Source organism: Staurois parvus, unplaced genomic scaffold (assembly GCF_062004578.1).
Source record: "Staurois parvus isolate SC_StPar_1 unplaced genomic scaffold, SC_StPar_1.0 ptg000911l, whole genome shotgun sequence".
In the NCBI taxonomy this organism is placed as follows: Eukaryota; Metazoa; Chordata; class Amphibia; order Anura; family Ranidae; genus Staurois; species Staurois parvus.
In genome coordinates this window covers 1,062,897-1,085,548 of record NW_028318707.1, presented here as the reverse complement: position 1 = coordinate 1,085,548, position 22,652 = coordinate 1,062,897, and the positions used below count along the sequence as shown (strand labels likewise).

The following is a 22,652-nucleotide window of genomic DNA, read 5'->3' as shown; positions in this document are numbered from 1 at the left end:
CATCCATGTCTCCATGCTTTATTTTGCTTAGAAATCACTGTGAATGAGATCTCACTAGCATTTCTGGCCCTGGCCATCTTGAGTAAGGGCAGATGATTCACGTAGCATTTACTTCCTGGAATCCATCTGCCCTTAGCTCAGGCATGCAGGTGTAGAGGCAAAATTAGTCCCATGAAGATGTGTCTCCCTGATGCATCTGCGCATGTCACTGTTTTCGGCAGAAGTAGCCGATCGCCGATCACCATCCATAGCACAGAACTGCCAGAGTTAACCCCTTTTAGGCTGCACCGCTGAGTACACGCACCGTTGAAGCTGATCCCATGGATCAATAGCTCCTGCAAGATGGATAGAAGCATCATGGAAAGGAGAGAGGGCGGATGCAGTAGCTCTGTGATCGCTTGATCGTCTCTGAAATGTTTGCTTAGCTGGGAAAGCTCATCCTCCTCTCACGAAGACTCCAGGGATGTGCCTAGGCATGGAAACCAGGAAGTAACTTTAAAACTTTAAAGCGGAGCTCCACCCAAAAGGGGAGTTCCGCTTTAAGGACTGCTCGCCCGCTCCCCATTAAGTATTGGCACCTTTGGGGGGCGGGTACCTGAATTTGACAGGTACCCGCTCCCACTTCCGGTCCGTTTGCCTAGGCGATCAGAAGCGGAAGGTGTCCTTCCTCCCACCCTCCCTGTAGTCTTTTGGGTCACGTGACAGGTCCCAGAAGACTACAGGACCATTCATGAAGTTCAGCGCTACTCGCACATGCGCAGTGGGTACTCAGCTGTGAGGCCTCAAGCTATTACAGCCGGGTGCCCGCACTGAAGATGCCGGCCTCCAGGAATACAGGACGGCTGGTGAAACGAGCTGCGGGGGACACACCGCGGGACCGAGGGACAGGTAAGTGGCTGTTTTTTAAAAGCAAATTTTTTGTAGCTGCTGACTTTTATTTTTTGAGTGGAACTCCACTTTAAGTCCTCATGCACACTTGACGTTTTTACAGCGGCTGTTTTTGGCTTTTGATGTTTTTTTCTACAGCCAGTAAACCCCCCAGCACGTTATCCTATGTGTCCATACACACATAGACTGTAATCAGCATTTTTCGGTTGGAAAAAAACCCAGAACTAGTGGATTTCTAGAGGAGTCTTTTAGCTGTAAAAATGCTCTAATGCTGAAAAAAGAATGCTGAAAAAGGGTAAACCTGGATTTTTTTTGACCAAAGGAGTGAGGACTAAACTGCCAGAAAAAAAGAGCCCCTGCAGGTTTAGGTCATAATGTACTAGTATGCACCGGATACTAGTACATTATGACAGACCTACCTTTACACGGAGCCCTCCAGCTCAGTGCTGTTGTGGCTTCCCGGCGTTCTTCCTTCCGGGTTTGCGGGCTCCAGCAGTATGAATGGCCGGAGTTGCAATGACGTTATATGCGCAGGAGCCTCGGCTGCGGCACGGTCCCTGACCCCCGGGTCACATCTATGCTGCCGGGCGGGCTGTGTTTTGAACGGGTACGAGAGTCCATTCATTTGAATGGACTCCTGTGCCTGTGACACGCAGAGAACAAGTCCCTGCACTTCTTTGGAAACCGCAGCCCACACGGAAACCTTGGTTCCCAGTACGGTTGTGTTTTCCAGTGCAGGCGGCGTGCCATTAGAACTAATGGCACCCGCCTGCGGGTCTGCATTTCTCTGTGCGGGTGGTGCGGCTGCACGGATTTTTGTACGGATCCGCAGCAGCACCACCTGCACAGATGTGAACCTAGGGTAAAGGTCCAGCACAGCTGTGCTCTTTCTTCAGAGTGCACATGTCTCTGACGTCACTGGCTGCATGCTGTGTGAATATCTCAGTGCAAGTTATACAGTATCCTTTTTTTAGGCTCACCTGTAGGTACAACCTCAACAAAAGAATTTACTACCACTCAGGGGCGGACTGACCATTCGAGCACTCGGGCACTGCCCGAGGGCCCGGGGTCAGTAGGGGGCCCCATAAAATGCCCCTGGTACCTTTTGTAGGCTTTTTTGGATTTGTTTTGAGTTTGGGCAAGGACACAGGGGCCCCATGATACCAAATTGCCCGGGGGCCCCATGAGTTATCAGTCCGCCCCTGCTACCACTTTAAAGTTCTGATTTACTTAACCCTTTTACTGCAGAACATGTTAACTCTTCTGCCCGAGTGCTCGAATGGTCAGTCCACCCCTGGCCCCTAGGAAGTTTTATAGCAAAACTTTTTTTTCCCTTCCTATGTCTTATGCTCACAAATGTAGATGGGTTAACCCTTTTATTTCAAAATCTTTTGATTGCCCAGGACACCTTTCTATGCTCAGGGTTGTTCCTTTTTTTAACCATTTTATGCCTGGAGGACATTTTTATGGCAAAACTGCACGAGGTCCAGAACAACTTTTGTCTTACAGGGCCCGATTTACCCGTCATAGGACATTATTGGAGGGTCACAAAGTTCTGGTTTATGTAACCTTTTTTTACTGCAGAAGATTTTACCTTTTCAGCGGTAAAAGGGTTAAGTTTAAAAAAAAAAGTTGAACATTGCACTTTTTTAAAACTTGTTTTTTACGTGTTCAATTTTTTTTGTTTAATGCTTTGACTGCACAACATTCTATTAGATTGTAAGCTCCTAGGAGCAGGGCCCTCTTTTATTGAATTGCATTGTTGCTGCATTGTCTCCCTTTATATTGTAAAACGCTGTGCAAACTGTTGGTGCTACATAAATCCTGTATAATAATAATACTACGCGTTAAAACTTTTTTTTCTCCCTCCCATACCTTTTGCTCACAGTTGTAGAGGAGTTAACAATTTTATGGGTTCCCTCCTAGATTGTAAGCTCCAAGGAGCAGGGTCCTCGAACCCCTCGTGCAGGGGCGGACTGACCATTTGGAAACTCGGGCACTGCCTGAGGGCCCGGGGTCAGTAGGGGGCCCCATGAGATGCCCCTGGTACCTTTTTCATAGGCTTTTTTGAGTTTGAGCAAGGACACAGGGGCCCCATGATCCCCTATTGCCCGGGGGCCCCATGAGTTGTCGGGCCGCCCCTGCCCTCATGTATTGTATTGTTACTGTATTGTCTCATGTTCTGTCCCCCACTATAATGTACAGCGCTGAGCAAACGTTTTGGTGCTATATAAATACTGTATAATAATAATGGCAAAACTGTACACTGCCTAGAACACCTTTCTTTTCTCAGGATTGTTGATGTTTTAACTCTTTCATGCCCCTAGTAAGTTTTATAGCAAAACTTTTTTTTTCTCTTCCTATGTCTTATGCTCACAAATGTAGGTGGGTTAACGCTTTTAATGCAAAATTTGCCCAGAACACCTTTCTATGCAACTTTTGTCTTACAGGGCTCATTTAACCCATCATAGGACAACATTGGAGGGTCACAAAGTTCTGGTTTACGTAATGTTTTTTACTGCAGAAGATTTGACCTTTTCAGCAGTAAAGCGGTTAAATTAAAAGCAGAATAAAAAAAAGAAAAAAAAGAGTCGAACATTGCACTTTTTTAAAAAACATTTTTTCCTTGTTCAAATGTTTAGTTTAACGCTTTGACTGCACAACACTCGATTAGATTGTAAGCTCCTAGGAGCTGGGCCCTCTTGTATTGAATTGTATTGTTGCTGCATTGTCTTTCCTTTATATTGAAAAGTGCTGAGCAATCTGTTAGTGCTGCATAAATCCTGTATAATAATAATAAATGTTAAACTTTTTTCTCCCTCTCATATCTTTTGCTCACAGCTGTAGAGGAGTTAATCATTTTAATACAAAACTGCACATTTTTATGCTCAAGGCTGTTCCCTGTTAACTCTTTCATGCCTCAGACTTTATATACATTTTTAAAACTTTATTGTTGCATTTCGTGCATGCTTCTTAACCCCTTCCCTGCCATGACCGCCACAGTTTCAGTTTCCTTTTGTTACATAAAACGTTTTCAGTTGGTTATTTGCAATTGTTACTTTGTTGGCAGATCCTCCACTCTCTCCAGATTCGTGCTGCCTGCAGGGGAGAAGACCATCTAAGGATACTGGGCTCCCAGTGACTCTTTAGGTTGCTAGGCTGGGAAATAGGCGGTTAAACCAGTTCAATGGCGGTAACAGTCTCTGTCTGCCTATTGCCCCTGATGATGGAAGGGAAGGCACTAGGACCAGCCCGGAGCCCAGTGCCCAGCAGCAGATAAAGTACCCAGAGGAGGAGGAGGAGGAGGGGGGAGGCAGGGAGACCCCAGGACAGTCTGATTCATCCTCATCACAGCATCCCCAGCAGACATGGTCAGAGGGAGAGCCAGCAAGGACTATCTAATGGACTCCAGCTCTGATGCCCACCTCCAGGTGCCCAGGTGCCCACTGACAGACCTGCTGAACGCAGAGCCCAGTGCCATAGGGAACATCACCACTTTTCTGGACAATGTCCAGATCCTGCTGGAGGCTGCCAGTTACCTGGAGAGGGTGGACCAGGACAGGAAAAGTAAGTGCCCCCTTCTTCTAGGAGAGCCAGACGAAGGCAGGAGGGGCGATCTGGGAGGACAGTGGGGCTTATTGTGAGCTGATGTCAGGCAGACAGGGGGGGGGGATGGAGGGGTTAGTCTGGGTACCAGGAACCCTGGTGGGGCAGTTTGATGGTGCCCTGGGTCCACGGGAACCTGTGCCCCTCTGTGAATGCTGCTGGCTCTGTCTGTCTGTCTGTCTAGACAAAGAGCTGGGACACTTGACCCTCCAGATGGTGCCAGGGCTGCTAACTGGCACGGTACATGTCTGCTGGTAATCACAGGGGCTCTGTCTGTATGTAAGTGTGCAAAATGTAGGCAAGGACCATGTGTAGTGACTGCACATTGTATGTACTCCAGGGCTGCACTTCTAAGTTTTCTTTTGTGTGTTTTCATTCTCTTTCTGTACATGTATGTGTACTATAGGAGTACAGGTCAATAGCTGTACACTGCTATGTACAGGATTCCTTACTTACATATATCTGTACAAAAGACATCAGGACTTTATAGAGCTACGATATTCTAACAGTATATACACTGATATGAGACAGGAAAGAAAGAAAGAAAGAAAGAAAGAAAGAAAGAAGAAAGAAAGAGAAATAAATAGATAGATAGATAGATAGATAGATAGATAGATAGATAGATAGATAGATAGATAGATAGATAAACGGATTGATGTATGGATAGATATATAGATGGATAGACTGATATATCAATAAATAGATGGAAAAAGAAAGAAAGAAAGAGAAAGAAATGGATGGATGGACTGATAGATCAATAGATAGATAGATAAATAGATTGATGGAAGGATAGATATATAGATGGATAGACTGATATATCAATAAATAGATGGACAGAGAAAGAAAGAAAGAAAGAAAGAAAGAAAGAAAGAAAGAAAGAGAAAAAGAAAGAAAAAAAAAAAAGAAATGGATGGATAGACTGATAGATCGATAGATAGATAGATAAATGGATTGATGGATGGATAGATATATAGATGGATAGACTGATATATCAATAAATAGATGGACAAAGAAAGAAAGAAAGAAAGAAAGAAAGAAAGATAGATAGATAGATAGATAGATAGATAGATAGATAGATAGATAGATAGATGAATTGATATATGGATAGATATATAGATGGATAGACTGATATATTATTAAACAGATAGATAGATAGATAGATAGATAGATAGATAGATAGATAGATAGATGGACAGATAGATCAAAAGACATAGATAGATAGATAGATAGATAGATAGATAGATAGATAGATAGATAGATAGACAGACAGACATAGATCATTAGATACATTAATAGCTAGGTACATCAATTTATCAATCTATGGATATATCAGATTGATCAATAGATAGATATTTAGCTATCACTCGATCAGATCTATCCATCAAGCTATCAGTTGAAAGATAGATCTCATAGATTGATAGAGCAATCAGTCAATCAATCAATACATAGATCATATTGGACATGGTGATAGCTTTCCCAATCCATTGCGATTGTTGACTCTTTCTGGATGATGCCATTGTGCAATACTTCTTTTTAATCAATTAGCTTACTTTTTTTAAAATCTTCAATCACAATTGATTGATTACTCCACATGCTATCAAAGAAAAATTGTTCAGCACAAGCACATATGGTCATAAATGATAAACAGTCGTACATGACACATGTTGGTGATCAATCATAGAAAGCAAAAATTTCAGACGCGTCCCACTGATGTCCCATAGGATCTGGTTTGATGTTCTAGTCGTATGTAAATGGAAATACCTTTGAGCATATTACGATCAAACAATCAGATTGGAATCGATTCTGATTGGATTATATGTATCCAGCCACTTTAAGGCTAAAGACAGAAATGCGCCAGTTTACAATAATTTGTAAAATAAACACGTGACGCTGCCAGGAATAGGAAATGCGCATACGTATTGCACACAGTCGATTGCCTTAAAATGAGAAAAAAAAACAGTTATGCAGAAAGATTGCTAATTTTATGAAGGTCCAACAGCAAATTCCAGCTACATTGATGTTTCTGGTGATTTTCGGGATTAATCTTTTGTGCAAACTATGTTTCCATCAATCGTTGGGTCAGAATCTCTCATTTCTTGAGACCTCGATCCAATGTGTGTGAATATGAAGTGTGACCAGATCTCATATAAGTGCTGGTCATGTATGTTTACTGGGACCATGTATATAGACACAGAGCATGCCCCCCCCCCCCACATGTGTGAACATGCCCACCCTGCACATGTGCACAGAATAGGGGGTAGAGAACAAAGACTTGGGGGCACCAGGATGCATTGTGCCTGGCTTGCATTGTGTGATGCCAGGCAATGTGAGTGGTACACGTGCAAACCACAACACAAAGAGCAATCAGTAGAGGGTCAGCTGGGTGCCCCCCCCCCCACGTGACTAGGACAATGCCACCTAATCATGCCAACTTCTACTAACCCAGCACTGCCAGGAGGGAGGGTGACTGCAAGGGTCAAACCAGGAGACTTCTGATGCACTCATCCAACCATAGTGACCATTGCTGGTGGGGGAGCAGAGGGTATCAGCTGCAAAGGGGACTCTGGCAGACAAGGGGTTAAAAACCCAGAGGTGTTCCCCTTCCTGCAGGGGAGGTTAGGTCCACATTGTCTGTGCTGTGTTGCAGGTATGCAGGTAGTTGCATTGGGGCAGATCACCAAGGGTGTGGTGATACAACAGGCACATGGAGAAGGAAGGGAGGGGGTTAAAGAGCACCTGTCACAGTGTCACATCATGCCACAACTAGAGTTAGGCTGGCCATACACTATACAATTTTCTGTCCACTTTCCTTTACATTTACCTTCAACTATGTAGTGCAAGGGACTGCCGAATTGGATACAACTGAAAATGTTGTTTAGGTTTGACCTCCTATTATATGGTTTTTGGTAAATCTAAAGCAAAACTCTCAAGAAAATTGTATAATGTATGGCCAGCCTTAAATCAAGATGGCCAAGTTTTTCCAAAATGCAGATCTGGGCACTGGGTGGCTGTGTGCACACTGGGCCTGCTGCAGGTGTACTTTAACCCCTCCTGTGCCTGGGGACAGACAAGCCACCCCTTACCCCAGCGCAGCTGCACAAGCCTGACAATGGCACAAAAGGTTTGTCTGTCTGGAGAGCTCACAATAGAAGCAGCTTTCCATTGTCTCCTGGTGAACCGAACACCATTCACTCCAGTTCTTCCCCCAAACTGGCATTTTCCCCCAGTGCCACGTGGCTGGCTTTGTGAAGGGCCCCCTGTGAAGATAAAACTGCAGCATGCAACCTGTGGACTGATATGTCCCAGGGTGGGGTGAAATCCAGAACTGTTGGCAGTTTATTGCAAACCTTTGCAAATGTATTACTATTTTCTTTTTTTTTATATATATACTTTGCTTTGTATTAGTATTTTTTTTTTTGTTACCATGTTCTGTTCGCAACTGTGATTAAAAACTCAGATTTTTATACTAGTCCATACTTTGTGTTTTCTATTACTCTTATGAACTTTTATCAGTAGACTTGGGTTTGTGCCTTGCCAGGGCTGCTTTTTTTTTTTTTTTTTTTACCCTGTACTTTCTGTGATGTTCTGTGCATGTCTCGACTAGTTCCTGATACTTGTAACTGTTTTTTTTAAATAATATATTTGGCTTTTTGTTGGCTTATTGCCTACTTGTTTATGATATTTAACCTTGTCTGTTTTGTCAGCTTTATGTGTTTTTTTTTTTTGCTACTTTCTACCTTTAGTGATGTTCTGTGCATGCCTTGAATAGTACTTGATACTTTTTATTTTTTACTTTGTTATAGTATATTTGGCTTTGTTTTGACTTACTGCCTACTTGTTTATGTTATTTAACCTCGTCTGTTTGCTTTGTCAGCTTTGTGTATTTTTTTTTTTTGCTACTTTGTACCTTTTGTGATGTTCTGTGCATGCCTTTCATACTTTTTTACTTACTTATAGTATATTTAGCTTTGTTTTGACTCATTGCCTACTGGTTTATGTTTTTTCTTTTCTTCTTCTTTGCTTTGTCAACTTTATGCTTTTTGCTTCTTTGTACCGTTTTCAATGTTCTCTGTATAGCTTCACTGGTAGTTGATACTTTGTGACTTTTTATAATATATTTCTCTTATTGCCCACTTGTTTTTTGTTTTCGCCTTCTTTGTTTGCTTTGTCAACTTTTTGTTTTTTGCCACTTTGTACCTTTTTGTGATGTTCTCTGCATATCTTCACTAGTACTTGATACTTTTGTAACATTTGACTTTATATATTTGGCTTATTGCCTACTTTTTTTTTTCTTTGTTTGTTTTTGTCAACTTGGTTTTTTGCTACTTTGTACGTTTTTTAATGTTTTCTGCATGTCTTGACAAGTACTCTTTTTATATAGTAAAGCATAGAGAACAGGAAGAAGAAAGGGGAACATCTAGTACTTTATACTTTGCAGCTTTTTTTTATTTATTACTTTGTCATAGTATACTTGGCGTTTTTATTGCCTGTATATTTGTTTCAGTTTTTAACTGCTGTGTTTTATCAACTTTATGTTTTTTTGCAACATTGTACCTTTTGTGATGCTCGGAGGTTCTCCGCATGTCTTAACCAGTACTCAGTCCTTTTTTTAATGTCATTTTACTATTATTAATATTATATTTTAATTAAGATTATATAGTAAAATATAGGGTACAGAAAACAAAAAAAGGAAGGGAACATCTTCAGGTCTTCACTAGTATTTTAAACTTTGTAGCTGTTTTTACTTTTACTTTGTCACAGTATATTCTGCTTTTTGTTGTCTTATTCCCTACTTGTTTATGATTTAACCTTTCATTTGCATTGTCAACTTTATGCTTTTTGATACTTTGTACTTCTTGTGATGTTCTTTGCCTGTGTTGTCTAATACTTGATACTTTGTAACATTTGACTTTTTTATAGTAAATTTGGCTCATTGCCTATTTTTTTTTTTTTTTTTTACTTTTTTGTTCTGTTCACTTTTTGTGTACATGTTGTGTAAATGTTGTCCATCAGTTGTGTTTAGTTTGAAGTAGTCTCACTGTTTTGCGATTAGAACAACTTGTGAAAAGTTTGTTTAGGAAAGTTTTGCAAACTGAGTTGCAGCTGCTGTGGGCTGTAATGATAACAGCCAGGATTGTGTAGCTGCACCCAGGGAACCTGATCAGCAGATGCCATTGGGCTGTGTCCCCTATCAGGTGCACCATGATCTCCTGATGCACTTCCTGGGCACTCACATGCTTTGCACATGGAGACAGGCTGTGCTTTTTTATTGGTTGACCAGCAGGAGGAGGGGAGGGACCCATTGCCAGTGCCTGCCAGTCAGGGGAAAGCTGGCTGGGTGATGTCACTGGTTGCTGGGCTCACAGCTTGAAGGGTGTGCCTGGATGGATCTCTAAGCTGGTGACGTCATCTTTTGATTTAAAGCAACAGCACCTAGTTATAATAGAGACAGAACAAAAGACTTGTGGCTGGGAAAATGCAGAGGGACAATGAATGAGCAGCACTGTAACAGACTTTTTCTTGGGAGAAAAGAGCCAGAAAATCCACAATTATCCCCAGAATAAATGTACTTTATATTTAAAATATTGTTTTTAAATATATAAAGGACTCTTGAGTCCTTGTATATCCCCCCCCCCCCCAAAAAAGTTTTCAGGTTCCACCTAGTATTTATTTATTTCAGGTACTTATATAGCGCTGTCAATTTACGCAGCACTTTACATATATATTGTACATTCACATCAGTCCCTAACCCTCAAGGGGTGTATAATCTAAGGTCCCTAACTCACATTCATACATACACATACTAGGGACAATTTAGATAGGAGCCAATTCACCTACCAGCATGTCTTTGGAGTGTGGGAGGAAACCAGAGTACCCGGAGGAAACCCACACAGGCACAGGGAGAACATGCAAACTCCAGGCAGGTGGTGCCCTGGCTGGGATTCAAACCAACGACCCTAGTACTGCCAGGCAGAAGTGCTAACCATTTAGCCACTGTGCTGCCAATAAGTACAGACAAGTCAGATTTTGTGTCAATGACCAAAGCAATTATGGAGATCAGCATAACAGCCAGGCAACATACATTTTCAGAGGGGAAGGCCAGCAATGGCACATGCTTATGTGGTACAGTAATGCAACGGAAAATGCGCATTTTACTGTATGTTACCGCAACACATGCTAGTATGCGTACAGCATTACAGTGTCATTAATTATTTTTGTTTACAAACGTTTTTATTAAGAGGTAGACTACAACAACTGCACCATTAGGCTCAGTGGCGTCCCGAGGCAGGTGCGGGGGGTGCGCGCCACACCGGGTGACACCTACCGCAAGGGGTGACACCGGACCCGCTCCACAAAAAGGTAAGTTGTAAAGCAAGCCGACGATCCCAGCAGGATTGTTGACTTTCTTAACAACTTACCTTTTCGTGGATCCGGTGTCACCCCGTATAGATTGCATGCTGACGATCCCCGCAGGATGGAATGGATCTGCAGATTGGGGAGTATATTAGATCGGAGTGCGATCCATTATGCTCAATCCGCAGATCTGATCCATTCTGTGTGGATCGTCGGAGGGGGTGTCACCAATTGTTATCACACCGGGTGACACCAACCCTAGGGATGCCCCTGATTAGGCTCCATGTACACGGGACACTTCTGAACGATGGAAACTGACTGCTGGAAATGTAGCTTAAAAAAGTGTGTTTAGCCAAGTTCAGGGGCGGACTGACAACTCATGGGGCCCCCGGGCAATAGGGGATCATGGGGCCCCTGTGTCCTTGCCCAAACTCAAAAAAGCCTATGAAAAAGGTACCAGGGGCATCTCATGGGGCCCCTTACTGACCCTGGGCCCTCGGGCAGTGCCGAGTTTCCATATGGTCAGTCCGCCCCTGGCTGTGTTTGCATACCGCGTTTATGAGCGTTTACATTTAGAAGCATTTTTTAAAAGATAACCTCAGGAGTCCTTCCAAAATGCCCAGAATACACTGAAAAACAGTAAAAAATTAACTATTTCAGACATTTTGAGAGAAATAGAGAGAGCAGAAGCAAAGAGAGCGGTATTTCTTGAGATTAGCTGTCTTGAATGGGGTGCGATTGTGATGCTGTGTGGAATTTGCTGCAAATTCCGCACCGCATCAGTGTGAACCCAGGCTCAGTTTTCATCAGAACAGGTGTCCCCTTTAAAGATTTCCGCTATATTCTTGTTCTGGTGACAACTCAAAATTTTGTACATCACTTTTAGGGCCTATTCACAATTATGCATTGTGGCAATGTGCGCTAAAAACACACGCATTGGGGGATTGGGGGTTATTTACTAAAACTGGAGAGGGCAAAATCTGTAACCTATAAGCTTCCAGGTTTAAGCCCCCTGCCACATCAAGCACAACTTTGAAATCGTGCAATTTACAGTTAAGTCGCACGATTTCAAAAGTCGGGGGACATGCCGATTTCAAGTGCGATTTTCAAGACATCTGACACAGATGTCTATGCAAATTGCACCAAAAGTAGTGCATGGACTACTTTAGAAATCGGTGTGGCTCCGACCGAGTTGGAACCACACCAATTTGACCACTGTAATTGTGGACAATAGGGTGCGACTTGGCATATGATTTGCAAGTTGCCTGGCATGCAAATTGCATGCCAATGGGGGCAGCACAGTGGGCTAAGTGGTTAGCACTTCCACCTGGCAGTAGTAGGATCATTGGTTCAAATCCTAACCTTGGCTCCACCTGCCTGAAGCTTGCATGTTCTCCCTGTGTCTGTGTGGGTTTCCTCCAGGTACCCCAGTTTCCTCCCACACTCCAAAGACATGCTGGTAGGTGAATTGGCTCCTGTCTAAATTGACCCTAGTATGTGTATGTATGAATGTGAGTTAGGGACCTTAGATTGTACGCCCCTATAGGGTTAGGGACTGATGTGAGTGTACAATATATATGTAAAGTGCTGCGTAAATTGAAAGCGCTATATAAGTACTTAAATAAATCGCACCTGATGTGACCGGGGGCTTATTGTCAAAGTTTAATTGAACCAGCTGAGGTTAGAAGCTGATTGGCTACCATGCACAGCTGCACCAGAATCTGACTGCTCCAGTTTTATTAAATCTCCCCCCTTGGCACAATGCATGGCACCGCATCTGCTCTATATTGCCTTCATTGTGAATGGCGCCCCGTCACATTGTAGAGTGCAGTGCACCACATCATATACACCGTGCATTGTGGTGTGCTGCCTTTTGGGGAAAAAAAGGGTCATGCACATTTTTTACACCATTGAGGTGCGCTGGCAGTCCATTCATAATACAATGCATGTTAACTCGTGTCTGTAGTATGAATGAGCCCTGGCAGTGGCCATCAGGACAAATAGGATAAATCCCCCCAGTGGGGACACAGCAATAAAAACCTGACCAGGATTCTAACCTCTCACCGCTCTATTCATATATATATATATATATATACAGTCATGGCCGAAATTGTTGGCACCCTTGATATTTTTCCTGAAAATCAAGTATTTCACACAAAAAAGGTATTGCATTAACACATGTTTTGCTATACACATGTTTATTCCCTTTGTATGTATTGGAACAAATATAAAACAGAGGCAGAAAAGCAAATATGACATAATGTCACACAAAACCCCAAAAATGGGCTGGACAAAAGTATTGGCACCCTTAACTTAATATTTGGTTGCACACCCTTTGGAAAACATAACTGAAATCAGTCGCTTCCTATAACCATCAATAAGCTTCTGACACCTCTCACCCGGAATTTTGGACCACTCTTCCTTTGCAAACAGCTCCAGGTCTCTCTTATTGGAAGGACACCTTTTCCCAACAGCAATTTTAAGATCTCTCCACAGGTGTTCAATGGGATTTAGATCTGGGCTCATTGCTGGCCACTTCAGAACTCTCCAGCGCTTCTTTGCCATCCATTTCTGAGTGCTTTTTGACGTATGTTTGGGGTCATTGTCCTGCTGGAAGACCCAGGATCTTGGACGCAAACCCAGCTTTCTGACACTGGGCCCTACAGTGCGACCCAAAATCCTTTGGTAATCCTCAGATTTCATGATGCCTTGCACACAGTCAAGGCACCCAGTGCCAGAGGCAGCAAAACAACCCCAAAACATCATTGAACCTCCACCATATTTTACCGTAGGTACTGTGTTTTGTTCTTTGTAGGCCTCATTCCGTTTTCGGTAAACAGTAGAATGATGTGCTTTACCGAAAAGCTCTATCTTGGTCTCATCTGTCCACAAGACGTTTTCCCAGAAGGCTTTTGGCTTACTCAAGTACATTTTGGCAAACTGTAGTCTTGCTTTTTTATGTCTCTGTGTCAGCAGTGGGGTCCTCCTGGGTCTCCTGCCATAGCGTTTCATTTCATTTAAATGTCGACGGATAGTTCGCGCTGACACTGATGCTCCCTGAGCCTGCAGGACAGCTTGAATGTCTTTGGAACATGTTTGGGGCTGCTTATCCACCATCCGGACTATTCTGCGTTGCAATCTTTCATCAATTTTCCTCATCCGTCCACGACCAGGGAGATTAGCTACAGTGCCATGGGTTGCAAACTTCTTGATAATGTTGCGCACTGTGGACAAAGGCAAATCTAGTTCTCTGGAGATGGACTTGTAACCTTGAGATTGTTGATATTTTGCCACAATTTTGGTTCTCAGGTCCTCAGACAGTTCTCGTCTCCTCTTTCTGTTGTCCATGCTTAGTGTGGCACAGACAGACACACAATGCAAAGGTTAAGTGAACGTCTCTCCTTTTTATCTGCTTTCAGGTGTGATTTCTATATTGCCCACACCTGTTACTTGCCCCAGGTGAGTTTACAGGAGCATCACATGCTTGTAACATTCTTATTTATCCGCAGTTGTGAAAGGGTGCCAATACTTTTGTCCAGCCCATTTTTGGAGGTTTGTGTGACATTATGTCGAATTTGCTTTCTTTCCTCCCTTTTTTTGTTTTGTCCCAATACACACAAAGGGAATAAACATGTGTATAGCAAAACATGTGTTAATGCAATACGTTTCGTGAGAAATACATGATTTCCTGGAGAAATATCAAGGGTGCCAACAATTTCGGCCATGACTGTATATATATACATACTTTTCCCACAAGACTTCTGAATGGGCCAATGACAACACAGGCCCTTTCTCCTCCTTTACAGGGGGTACTTACTGCTGCACAGTAGGGGTGTCCTTGACAGTCTGGGCCAGGGGCGGACTGACCATTTGGAAACTTGGGCACTGTCCAAGGGCCCGGGGTCAGTAGGGGGCTCCATGAGATGCCCCTGGTACCTTTTTCATAGGTTTTTTTGAGTTTGGGCAAGGACACAGGGGCCCCATGATCCCCTATTGCCCGGGGGCCCCATGAGTTGTCAGTCCACCCCTGGTCTGGGCTAAGAGAAAGTGAGTTGAATGACGCTGGCCGTCATTCAGCCTGAAATACCTTGGACATCCAGTGGCAGAGAAGAAGTGATAGGTTAGAATTGCAGCAAGATTGCAAAATTGGCTTTTTATCTTCACTGTTACTCGGCTATTCATTTTTCTTTAGCTGGAATTCAAAACTGGAAGCTTTAAGTGAGCCTGTTCCACTGCCCAAATCTTAGTTAAAGTGTTACTAAACCCACAACAGTACAATCAGTCTGTAGATGTAGTAAAGCATGCTTGTTATACTCACTGTGGAACCTAAGGGGTTAATCCTCTGCATTGTGTAAAAAGGCCATTTGATCCTGTCTTCTCTGCCCCTCCTCTTGTTCAAATGTCCACGTCTTATCTCCTGATAAAACAGACTGAACCCATTTTTTCTTGAAAGAGCGCATGTGATCAGCACAGGGCCAATCAGCACTGTCCAGACAGAGAGTCAGGGGTTCTGCATCCTCCTAGAGCAGAAAGAAAACTCCTACAAGTTTTAACCAGTGCTCAGCTGAAGTCACAAGACTGCTCTAACTGCTGATGAGAAAAGGTATTTAGCAGTTTATAGTTACTAAAATAATTGCATTTCCATATTCTGTGTACTGTGGGAGACCAGATATAGTGAATCAGGATCCAGGGAGACAGATATAGTGAATGCAGGGTCCGGGGAGACCAGATATAGTGAATGCAGGGTCCTGGGAAACCAGATATAGTGAATGCAGGGTCCTGGGAAACCAGATATAGTGAATGCAGGGTCCGGGGAAACCAGATAGAAGTCACCAGACTGCTCTAACTGCTGATGAGAAAAGGTATTTAGCAGTTTATATTTACTACAATAATTGAATTTCCATGTTGTGTGTACTGTGGGAGACCAGATATAGTGAATGCAGGGTCCTGGAAGACCAGATATAGTGAATACAGAGTCCGGGGAGACCAGATATAGTGAATGCAGGGTCCTGGGAGACCAGATATAGTGAATGCAGGGTCCTGGAAGACTAGATATAGTGAATGCAGAGTCCGGGGAGACCAGATATAGTGAATGCAGGATCTGGGGCAGGGGCGGACTGACCATTTGGAAACTCGGGCACTGCCCGAGGGCCGCGGTCAGTACGGTACCTTTTTAATAGGCTTTTTTGAGTTTTGGCAAGGACACATGGGCCCCATGATCCCTATTGCCCGGGGGCCCTGTGAGTTGTCAGTACTCCCCTGGTCTGGGGAGACCAGATATAGTGAAAGCAGGGTCCAGGGAGACCCGATATAGTGAAAGCAGGGTCCAGGGAGACCCGATATAGTGAATGCAGGGTCCGGGGAGACCAGATATAGTGAATGCAGGGTCCGGGGAGACCAGATATAGTGAATTCAGGGTCTGGGGAGACCAGATATAATGAATGCAGGGTCCGGGGAGACCAGATATAGTGAATGCAGGGTCCGGGGAGAGTAGATATAATGAATGCAGGCTCCGGGAGAGTAGATATAATGAATGCAGGGTTCAGGAAGACCATATATAATGAATGCAGGGTCCAGGGAGACTCGATATAGTGAATGCAGGGTCTTGGGTTTAGTAACACTTTAACCTGCTTTTAGCAGAGCTGCAAAGTTTGCTTTGTATCATTAGCAGCTGATTTTTATTTGCTTGTTGTCCATGAAGTCTCATTAAGCAAGTTGTATAATTTTGGTATATTATAGTATATATTTTATTTTTATAAGTATTAGATCTTTATTATATTCTTATATTAGTTAATTATTATTTGAACTTATTATATTTATGTACAGCTAAAATCCACTTGTATTTTCTCAAAATACAATTTTCTTTAAAAATTAATTTGCATATATTGAGCAATTCTGGGAAACTGTACAACTGAGAAATCAGCCACAAATCTGGTGAGCCCAGTTTATGGATAACTGAACAATCTGAGTCATCGAGATGTTAGGGACACCTAATACGTTTCTAAGGAAATTGGGACAGAATTGGGGACAGTTGGGCGATTTACAATACTGCTAGTTCCCTTTCGGCAACGTGAATAGAGATTTCTGGATTAGAGATGCTGCTGTCTAAATAGGAAAGACAAACACATTTCTAATCTAACTTCCTTATTCTAACTGTCACTAATGCCAGGCGTACACATGGGTGGCTTTTGGGTCAGGATTTCCCATGAGGTGCTCTGCTCATCCAGGGCTTCGCAACAAGGCCCCCTGCTAATGTAGACTAAAATGAAGACATCCGAATTTGCTGTCATTTTGTGCAAAAGACTCGCAGAGAGCATGGATGCCCACAGACATAACAATTTCATCCAAACTTCAACTCATCTTCACAATACTGCAGCGCAGGGGTGTCAAACTGGCAGCCCTCCAGCTGTTGCGAAACTACAAGTCCCATCATGCCTCTGCCTTTCGGAGTCATGCTTATAACTGTCAATCTTGCAACGCCTCATGGGACTTGTAGTTTGGCAACAGCTGGAGGGCCACCAGTTAACAATCAATGAATCGCCTGCACCCAACATGATTGTGCAATAAAGAAACAGGTACATGTATTAGCAAACAAGATCACTTAAAGCAGAACTACACTGCATCTGAGCAGCACAAACTAAAACGCTTTTTGATTTATTTTTAATGTTCAAAGCAATCTCCCCCATCCATTCATGTCTCCATGCATTATTTTGCTGAGCAATCACTTTGAAAACTACCCCCCAGCATTTCTGGCTGCGGCCATCTTGAAGAAGGGCAGTAGCATTTAGTTTCTGGAATCCATCTTCCCTTAGTTTAGGCATGCAGGAGGGTGTGCTTAACATAGAAAACCCCTCCTCCACTCCTGAAGACTCCTGGGATGTATGCAGGGGCAGACTGACAATTCATGGGGCCCCCGGGCAATAGGGGATCATGGGGCCCCTGTGTCCTTGCCCAAACTCAAAAAAGCCTATGAAAAAGGTACCAGGGGCATCTCATGGGGCCCCCTACTGACCCCAGGCCCTCGGGCAGTGCCCGAGTTTCCAAATGGTCAGTCCACCCCTGGATGTATGACATCAATTGCCTAGGCATAGAAACCAGGAAGTTACTGAAGAACTGTAAAAAAAAGTTTAAAACAAGTAAATATAATATACTTTCTTATCTATTTACTGATGTCAGTAGCAGAAGGATTTAAATTCAGTGTTGATTGGGAGAGTGAATGCTAGTATGCTAGTAGGATTTCCTTAGAAAATGTTTTCGTTTAAGACTTTTTTTCGATTTAGTGGGATCAAATTGTTGTTCATTGTTGACCGAAGTGACGAGAAAATTGGGAGGACCAGGATGGAAAATTTCTCAAATAAAATTCTAACAGTGGGGCTAGGTTCACATCTATGCATGTGCGGTTGATGCATTTTTGCAGCACATTTTCCGTTGCGTTTTGCATTTTTAAATCACGTTTTTGATGCAGTTTTAATGCGTGTTGTGGTTTTCTTTTTGTCCAATGGCAAGCTATTTGCTGATTTTGCTAGGAGGTATCTGGTGTCATGCAGGAAAATGCATCAAAATAGGTAAAAAAAATGCATGTATATGTATTTTTGATGCGATCCCATTGAAGTCTATGGAGCCAAAAATGCACTGTGCTGTGTATAAAATATACAGTACCTGCACCTTCCACTGCAGGAAACTTCATAGATGTGAAAGGGATCTATAGGGAAAAAGGTTCAATGCACTATAGTGCCTTTCTGCACATCTGTAAATGCACTAAAAGACGTACAGATGTGAACCTAGCCTGAATGTGGCTAGATGTGGACATGCACAAACGTGAACCTAGTGTTATGTTGGCCATACATGGTTAGAAAATCATTAGAAAAAGTCAGATTTATAAAGCTCTGTCGAACATGCATGCGATAACAACATCATTGTATTAGAAGATTTCCCCCAATTATCGACATATTATGGATCGATAACATAAATGATGCATTTTTCATCAATCAATTACACAATCAGCAAAATTAAGTAAAGATTTTTTGACCTTTGTGAATCTTCCCACTGCAACATGTAATACATCCAGAGCTGTTTTCAGCGGGAACTCAGGGAAACGCAGTTCCGGCACCTCCAGCACTGAATTTATATAATGACAAGAGCTGGTGGGGTGTGCTGGGGGGTTTATTAATGCTGGCTGCTGAGGGATCTATTGTCACTGAGGGGGATCTATTGTTGTGTCTGGGGTCTATTGTTATTGGGGAGGTCTGTTGTTCCTGGTGGGGGAATCTGTTGTTGTTGGGGGGGGGATCAATTGTTACTGGGAGGGATTTACTGCTGAGATTGGTCTATTGTTGCTGGCTGCTTACAGATCTCTTGTTGCTGGGGGGATCTATTGTTGCTGAGCGGGTATTTTTTTCTGGAGAGTGTATTTTTTGCTGACTGCAGGGGATCTATTCTACTATTTTTCTTGTTATCATTAAAATTCATACAAATTACTTAGCGCTGGAAAATGATACTTGGCTCTGTATTCTCTAAAGGGGGCAGTACTGAGAGGTGGGTGGGGGGTGGAACTAAGGGACGGTGCTCGAAGGTGGGTGGGGAGTGGAGATAAGGGGTGTCTTGGAAGGGGGGAGTATACCTGCACCTATTCTCTGAGAAGAAAAGCCCTGGATACATCGTTTCCATGCGCAACATATCGCAAAATGGTGACAATCATATTTTTCAGGTGTTGCCTCATTTATTTATTTTTTTCTAAAGCATATTGGAAGTTACACTGGTTAATATTTCCAATATTTTCTAATTCCCTGTATGAACGATAATTCCGCAACAAGAAAGATCTTTCTTTAGGTCGCTTGTACTTCCGAGGTTCCATTCTAAAACGCTCATGCACTATAGGGTTTTTTTTTTTAAATCGATTCCACTACTGTTTACTTAAACGATTGTTTAGGCTACAAAAACCCAACATAACGGGGGGGGGTTTGCCATAAAATGAAACATTTTCGAGAATCAAAATTAGCCCACTAATGTTTCGAAAGTCAAACAATTGAGTGTATCAAATGCATTTTCTAATCGTGCATGGCCGACTTTAGATTGTAAGCTGTAATAAGCAGGGCCCTCGAGTCCCCCTTGCATTGAATTGTATTATAATTGTACTGTCTCCCATCATTTTGTAAAGCGCTGCATAAACAGGTGGCACTTTATAAATCCTTTATAATAATAAAATAACAATAATAGTAATTATTATTATTAATACTAATAATAATTATTATTATTATTACTACTAATAATATAATCAATAATAATAATAATCATGCACACTGGGCTTACAAAAAAAACAAAAACCTCTTTCACGGGCATTTGGTGTTTTTTTTTTCTTCCTGTAAATACACCTGTATATTAGCCTATGGGGTCGATTTACTAAAGGCAAAAAGACTGTGCTGTTTGCAAAGTGCAGTTGCACCAGAACTTAGAGCAGAAATCAGGTAAAGCTTCACTTGCAAAGAATACCCAATCATGAGTAAGGAACAGTGGCGGACTGACAACTCATGGGGCCCCCGGGCAATAGGGGATCATGGGGCCCCTGTGTCCTTACCCAAACTCAAAAAAGACTATGAAAAAGGTACCAGGGGCATCTCATGGGGCCCCCTACTGACCCTGGGCCCTCGGGCAGTGTCCGAGTTTCCAAATGATCAGTCCGCCCCTGGTAAGGAAATTTAAAAAAAAAAGCATTTTTCCTTGCACATGATTGGATGATGGAAGTCAGCAGAGCTTCTGCTCATTTACTAAGCTCTGGAGCAACTGCTCTTGCAGAATGCAACTGCACTGCAAAGTGCACGGTCTGTTTGCCTTTAGTAAATCAAGCCCTATGTGTCCATGCACACACACAGGCGTTTACAGGCATATTAGAAGAGAAGCATTTACAGGCAGAAAAAAGCATCACTAGCACAATCAAAAGAGGAGTGATTAGACAGAACAAAAAATGCAATGCACATAAATTATTTATTTCAGGTACTTATATAGCGCCGTCAATTTACGCAACGCTTTACATATACATATATTGTACATTCACATCAGTCCCTAACCCTCAAGGGGCGTACAATCTAAGGTCCCTAACTCACATTCATACATACATATACTAGGGACAATTTAGACAGGATCCAATTAACCTACCAGCATGTCTTTGGAGTGTGGGAGGAAACCGGAGTACCTGGAGGAAACCCACGCAGGCACAGGGAGAACATGCAAACTCCAGGCAGGTGGTGCTGAGGTTGGGATTCGAACCAACGACCCTAGTACTGCCAGGCGGAAGTGCTAACCATTTAGCCACTGTGCTGCTCATGCGTCTTAATGCATTATAAAGGCCAGAATATGTAAATATTCTGACCAAGTGAATACAATAATGCTTACACATGTGAACGCACATAAACGCATGTGCAATACACCGCTTTTACCGCATTTTAGTAGCCAGGTGTTCAGAAGACCTGAGCAAACTCTCAGTGTGCATGGGGCCTAATAGGCCAATCAAAGGGCATTTAAATCACCGGCTGCTGACTGTGAAAGTACTGGAGCCGCAGGATCAGCAGAAGAGCCAAGCAAGTAGCAATCTCCGAAAGGAAAGTCAACATTGGTAGAATCCGAGATTCCTTGATCTAAGTTTTCTTTGGGAAATTTTAGAAGTAGAATTAAAACTGTCCAGTGCAGAAGGGGTTAAATCTGTGGACTCCGCAGTTAAGGGAATGAAAAACCACAACACCCAGCAGCCCTTGCAGCTGGAGCCTGTGTGGGAGCAGCCCTCTCTGTCTTTGCTGCAAGAAGTAAACAAACTGGTCTGTGTGTCAATGCAGGCTGGAGCTTCACATGATCCTCTGCTGCAACTCCTTCCAACTTTATCTTTTCTATTTGAATTCCTTCTTCTTTCTTTCCTGCACTGCAGACCATTTCACGGCAGCCGTCACCTCTTTATGTTCCCTTTTTTTTCTTTCTTTTTTTTGGCATTTGAGATCTGATTAGCTGCCTGACCAGGGCCCTGTCTGCTTTTGCAAAACTTCTGAGGACAATTTGTCAAAACCTATTCCCAGATCCATCGAATTCTGCAAGACAGCAGAATTTACCTCACCCACATTTTGTTTCTTTCGCCGCTTTTGCGTGGACGTTTTAGGAACCAAAAAAAAAAAATTGCAGTTTTTCAAGGGTTGTGTGTGTGTATATATATATATATATATATATATATATATATATATATATATATAAAAATATTGCGAGATGGATTGCGTGATGTTAAATATTCAAACGCTTTTAGATGCCGCCGAGTATTTGGAAAGAAGAGAAAGAGGTAATTGTTTATTAATGTACTTTGTTTATTTATTTTTGTTTGCTATGTAAGTTTAAGTTTTTGGCTTGGCTTAGAATCGATTTCTTATTATTTGTGCATTGATGGCTTTTGTGTGATATCATAGTGGATTGTGAGGGTATGGCCCTCGTCTGTTGTGCAGAGAGACACCCTTGGTATTCATTTCATCATTATGTCCCTGGTCTGTGTTAATTTTTTTTTAATTGAGATTTATCCTCGTGAATTATAAAACAAAAAATGGTCAGTCTTCAGGAGATATTTGAAAGAATTTCATGGTGTCTTAATTAGAACTAGATGGATTGTCTCTTCCCCTCCAGCAGAGGGTTTCTGGAAAAGGAAATGGGATTCTAAAAATTTAACTGTTTGAATGACTTGCACAGGAGGATATAAAAAAAAAAAAAAATCAAATTGTGAAAAATCCTTTTTTTTTTTTTCTCACATGGAGATTCTGACTTGAAAAACTTTAAGCGCT

At 42.6% G+C, this 22,652-nt stretch overlaps 1 protein-coding gene across 2 annotated transcripts in view; it reads left to right on the top strand.

Annotated features, from left to right (window-relative positions):
- Positions 1-4,192: 4,192 nt before the first annotated feature.
- Positions 4,193-22,652, top strand: part of MXI1 (MAX interactor 1, dimerization protein) — a 68,129-nt gene continuing 49,669 nt past the window's right edge. Inside the window, exon 1 of one of the 2 annotated variants that reach the window (XM_089656505.1) lies at positions 4,193-4,455. In XM_089656505.1, coding sequence (XP_089512631.1) covers positions 4,257-4,455 — 199 coding nt within the window. In that variant the 5' untranslated portion in view covers positions 4,193-4,256. Of the gene's footprint in view, positions 4,456-21,657; positions 22,163-22,652 lie in introns of those variants that run through there. The other variant, XM_089656506.1, reaches the window with a different exon arrangement.